Source organism: Mytilus edulis, chromosome 1 (assembly GCF_963676685.1).
Source record: "Mytilus edulis chromosome 1, xbMytEdul2.2, whole genome shotgun sequence".
NCBI classification, from domain to species: Eukaryota; Metazoa; Mollusca; class Bivalvia; order Mytilida; family Mytilidae; genus Mytilus; species Mytilus edulis.
The window spans coordinates 97,596,422-97,602,421 of NC_092344.1; the positions used below are offsets into that span (position 1 = coordinate 97,596,422).

The 6,000-nt window shown below is 30.3% G+C and overlaps 1 protein-coding gene across 1 annotated transcript in view; it reads left to right on the forward strand.

Annotated features, from left to right (window-relative positions):
- The window catches only part of LOC139496256 (synapsin-like), a 103,296-nt gene that overhangs the window by 86,485 nt on the left and 10,811 nt on the right, over window positions 1–6,000 (forward strand). Inside the window, 4 exon segments of the mRNA XM_071284755.1 lie at window positions 335–477; window positions 2,016–2,090; window positions 5,815–5,854; window positions 5,856–5,918. Of these exon segments, the coding sequence (XP_071140856.1) occupies window positions 335–477; window positions 2,016–2,090; window positions 5,815–5,854; window positions 5,856–5,918 (321 nt within the window).

Genomic DNA, 6,000 nt, shown 5'->3' on the forward strand with positions numbered 1-6,000 from the left:
AGATCGGAAACAATTACAGGGCTTATATGTGAGTTATCAGTAAGGAAATATTAGCATATTTAGCCATCACAGTCAGCCAACAGATAAAAAAAATCTTTAAGTCTTGATTTCTGGAACTTAATTTTGTTTGACCAACAATAGTTCGAAATTTGTTTGGTGACTGGCTGATATGGCTGAAGCCTACTAATTTTTCCTAGATTTTATGCTTGGTTTGTAATTGATGAAATAACGTGATAAAATTTGGTCTCCTTTTAAAAAAAGCCATGTTATTTAATCATTAATGTTTGACCTTTTGTAAACTGTTCTTATGTGGTGATGACCTTTACTGCTTTAGGTTAGAGTTTCCAATCATTATGATTTCCAAGATATCGCTGGTGTGGTGGCAGTCACAGGAACTTATTCCACTACAGAAGCTTACATCGACACACTTTATGATATACATATACAGAAGATAGGTCCTCACTACAAAGCTTACATGTAAGTCAAAACCACCGGGTTTATATTGTCTTTTATAGTTTTATTAGTTTAGATCTCTTTTTTTTAAATCTTATTTTTAAAAATCAAAGTTAATTTTTTTTTGGATTATTTTCCCACTGTAAAATCTTGCATGCAAATGCATATTTTCCGCAGCTCAATATAGTGTTCTTTCTATGTCTGTTTTGCTTTATGTTAAATGTGACAAAGGTAAATGCTCTGAACACTCTTTTTTAGGAGAATTATTTGTATAAAAAGATGAACTTGTATAAACAAATCTGTTTCTTCCTGTTTGACTGCTGCCACTCAGTGTTTGATTGTAATAACATATGAGCTGTGACGTATAGAAATGGACCTTATGCAAGTCCATGTAAACATGTACATGTATAAGTGTTTGATGGATTTTGGAATATTCAGAATCAAAATGAAGTATGAATTTTGGTCTGTTTTGTAGGGTTCTTATATCTTTTCAATTTTGAATTAGTTACAGGCTGTGCATAGATTTTTTTTCAACCCGAAGTAAGAAAACAGATGTTTGATATTCATTTGTATAAGGGTGATTTCTATCCGTTAGCTCATATCTTCTCACAGAAAAACATGCAAGCTTTTCAAGTTATATTACAAAATATTAAATATTCTGTTGAATTTACTGATTCTTTACAGCCCTTAAAAGTCATTTTAAACATTAGATTTTAGAAGCAGGAGTGAAGATCTTTACATAATTTTTGAGAGGTAGAACAAATTAAGAATCCTACATAGTATTATAAAAATGAGACTGCATGTATCACATTTGATTTTAATTGACTTGTTGCTATTATGGGGAAAATGAAATTAGGGTTTGACATTAATGACACAGCAACCAATCAATAAAGCAGTCCAACAAAGAAAAATATCAACACAACAATGGTTGGTAGATCTAAGGAAAGCCTCACATAACATTTGTAGATCTAAGGAAAGCCTCACATAACATTTGTAGATCTAAGGAAAGTCTCACATAATATTTGTAGATCTAAGGAAAGCCTCACATAACATTTGTAGATCTAAGGAAAGTCTCACATAACATTTGTAGATCTAAGGAAAGTCTCACATAACATTTGTAGATCTAAGGAAAGCCTCACATAACATTTGTAGATCTAAGGAAAGCCTCACATAACATTTGTAGATCTAAGGAAAGTCTCACATAAGATTTGTAGATCTAAGGAAAGCCTCACATAACATTTGTAGATCTAAGGAAAGTCTCACATAAGATTTGTATGCTAGTTGTTAGTTCAATTAAGATTATTACAAAAGCTAGTTGGAATAATAAAACACTATCTAGGCTTAACACCAGTAAAACTGTAGAATTAAATTCTTGAATTAGTCTGTCTAAGAAACTTTGGTTCATTGGCTATCAGTTTGATTAAAGAAGCTTCTGTTACAGTAATTCAGTTCAAACAGAATTTACAAAAGTTAGAAGTAAGAAGATAAGGAAAAATACATTACAGCAAATTGAATCTTAAATTTATAGAGAAATAGAATAATGACTAGAATTTCTGTTTTAGGCGAAAGTCTATATCTGGAAATTGGAAGGCCAATACAGGGTCAGCCATGTTAGAGCAGATAGCAATGAATGAAAAGTAAGTCAGCTACACATATCTTTTTAAAAACAACTGATGTGTTTAACTTATGACTTGGAAAGGGTATCAGGTAAAACTATTTGGACTGGGATATTTTTTGGTTTTTTTATCAGTTTTTCTTAATTGTAATTTCACAAAAACATAAATATATATACATGTATTAATATTAACATATCAGAAAAGATGAGTTTATGACTTTCCTTTCTAGATAAAGAAGTATTTCCTAACACTTCATACACTTGACCCAATAACTGCCTTCATGAGATTTGGTTGTTGTTTCGTCAAATGATTGCCTTCAGAAAACCACAGATGAATTTACATATGTCAGAATATAAATTGTTGGGGGAGTGAAGTACATGTGTTTCTCATATAATGCAAAATATTAAAGTTGAAAACATAATAATGATGATTATGAATCCTATCATTTTCAAGAGTTAGCTATTGAAAGTATATATTGCAAAAGTTCTTAAAGGTTACTGACACACTAAACTTTACAAAATTGCTTAAATCAGTGATACAAGATTGCACACTGAAAGTCTGAAAAGCTGTAGTCACATAGAGCCTTTATCCTAAAATAACTATGAGGATGTTAAAGAGTAAGAATGTTACAAGCAACTTATAGAAAACATCAGATAAGTGGATGGAATAAATGGGAAATATATTCAGATTCCTAAAGAAATGGGAAATATATTCAGATTCCTAAAGAAATGTGAATTTTGTGGTAGTATTGAGATAATGGTACTATTAAAAATCTTACTCCTATATCCACTAGCTTTGTTTATTTGTTTATTAGTGAAAAGATAATACATTGGCAGACATGTCTACTAGTTCCATGATGCTGTTATGAAGTGGGTAGGAGGGGTCCAGATCCCGAAATCCTGGGCTTAAAAACATGAAATTTCGAGGTCCCGAATTTAAATTAATCTAAATCCCGACATCCCAAAATTCGGAAAGAGAATTAACTTATCCCAAAAGGGTCAATCCCAAAATCTTGAGCTTAAAACACCCGATCCTGGAGTCCCGATAAAAGTCCTATCACTCCTCTGTAATACATGTTAGAAGACTTATTTTCAAACATTGACACCATATTTTTATTATTCTTGTATCCATTTAACCTATTGGAAATTGTAGTTAAGGTTTCAAGGTCATGTACTCAGTGCCCTTTATTTTTCTTCTAAAGTTTTGACTTCTCTACAAAAACATACCAAGATGTACTCTTGTACTTCCTCATTTTTGATATAATACCCTTCAAGCTATTCTGTTATTGATTTCAAAGAATGTAATTAACCTTATTAGTAGGAAAAAATGTAAACAAATTTATCAGTGTCTGATATTGTAGACAAATTTGTCAGATTTCCATGTTCCATGGTGTGAAATGTTTCTGTGTATATCTTGTCAACAAAATTCTTGAAAGTTTTGAAAATTTTGGTCCGAATATTTAATGGTTGAATTTGATTATAAGATTACTGTAATATTAGAATTTAAAAAAAAAAAAAGCAAAAGTAGGAATTCCAGCACATTATGTAGTATATAAGGAGATACCTATTATTAGGCCACTAAAAAAAAATTACATCAAGCATGTGTGATATTTGCAACTTAGATGAAGAGCTTGCCATTCATAGTTAATTGTGTGAAGATGTTATTAAGTGATATCTTCCGTGTATACTTTCAAAATTATATTGTGAAATCACTATTATTTGTCATCAGGATGTTGATGTCAGAAGAAAACTAACTTCACTGAAGTACCTTTTTCACTCTTGTCTTAGTTTTAAAGAGTTCTAATGAGCATAAGGTTATCCAAATCTGTAATACTAAAATAATGAGGTCCAATTTGTCAGATGCATGGGGTAAAAACGACAAATCAAAGAATTTAACTTTATGCAATAAGCAAATATATTTTTTAGTGTGAGATTATTATGTCTGAAGTTGTGGTCACATCAACTTGTAATTTATTACCTCTTATTTTGATGCTACATTTTAAATAAACTGATAAATTCTCATGCATAGATTTATTAGTGATATTCCCTCATAACACTAGAAATTGCATGTCATTTCTCAGTTACATATCATAAAATATCACTTTTCTTCTCAGTGTGTGTAAAGCTTTGTAAACGAGAGTATATATTTAATATGACTCCCTTTTATTCATCAAATAAGAAATTGAGATTTTCTAAAGATTAATGTTACAGAATCTAGATCAATTTACATATGATTTTAGTGTTATTATAAACAAGAATGTAAGGAATGACATGTGTTTATTGGATACATGTATAAAAACAAAATGAAATCTATTTTGATTTACATTCGTTTGGTACTTCATGAACAGGAACTAACTGGAATTGGATATTTGATTCTATTGTGAATTATACCACCTTCCTTAAAACTATGTCCCCTTTAGTTGAATATCAACATTGCCAGTTATCTTTATTTTAACTCTGTAGATATATGAATTAATATTTTTGGTGAGAAATCATGTACAGAGAATAAGCCTCAAATTGTTTCTACATGTACAGGACTGAGGGATAAAAAAGGAACAATAAAGTTTTAACTGACCAACCTCAAATGTTAAGTCACTAGTATAGGTCAGGGTTCAGTGCAGATATAAAGATGTTTTTAGCTTTAGAAAGAATATTGTAGTCAGAAAAGGCATGACTTTACTCAACCGGTAGATGGCACAGCATCATAAACACAATTTTTGGCTTAATCTGCCAAGGGTTTAGAGTAGGGGACTGGATTGTAACCTTTGGCTAGAGAATATGTATTTGAAAAGACATCCACCATTTATAGATATCATTATGATCCTAAATTGGTGGGGAAAAGAGGACCACCAGAACCTAATTTAGTTTCTGATTGTTTAATTTTCAAAAATCTGCTCCTCTGAAAGTACACGGTGAAATGTTTAAAATTTTAGGGTAGTAATGAACGGTAGACATGTATGAAATTATGAATTTGATTTTGATCCGGTGGCAAGTATGGCAGAATTAATGGCATGTTCTTCCCTTCAAACTATGTTTGGTGTATAGAATGATTGTAAGGTGTACATGTATTTTCGGTTTGGTTTATCTGACCTTGAACTCATTTTCTTGGATCTGACATGTTAATATAATGTGATACTTTTAATATAAAATTGATGGTCACTAAAGAAGGCGAAACATTTCAGCGTGTACACTCTTTTTTTAGTAATTGATAAGGGAGGAAATTTTTTATTTGAAAGATTGTAATTCAAGCAGATACCTTTTATAAGTTAATCATTTTATATGAAAATACTCAACATTTGTTTTCTTATTTTAGGAGTATGCAATGTATAAAAATTGAAGATAAAACATGTCACCATTTTTTGTGTAAACAATATGGATGTCCGTTCAAATTATATTTTAAAAGACTGCAGACTTTTTAAAAATATCAAATTACATTTTATATACAAATTTCTTAATTTATATTTGTGGAAATTAGTCACCAAAGAAAATGTGATAATGCACAAAATTCCTTTTTAAAAATCTGTTCTACAATCCATCATAATTCAGCAATTTTAAAGAGAATTTTAATGAAGCAGTTTGATGAATGGAATCATGTACAAGTATTAACTAAACTAAGGTCACTATGTACAAACAGAAGATGTTTTAATTTAAATGAAAAAAAATACAGGACTGTTTATAAACTGCACCAACATTTATATTTATATTCCTAAAATGCTTGAAGAAAGATATGATTTTTATATTTGTAGATTTAAACTATGGGTAGATGAGTGTAGTCAGTTATTTGGAGGGTTTGGATATCATGTCAGTTGAGGCTGTACAGGGGAAAGATGGAAAAGAATATATAATAGAGGTAGATTTTATATTCATATAAAGGAAGACAACTCCATTTAAAACTATTTACTTCAAATAAGCTTCCATGCATACAAATCCAT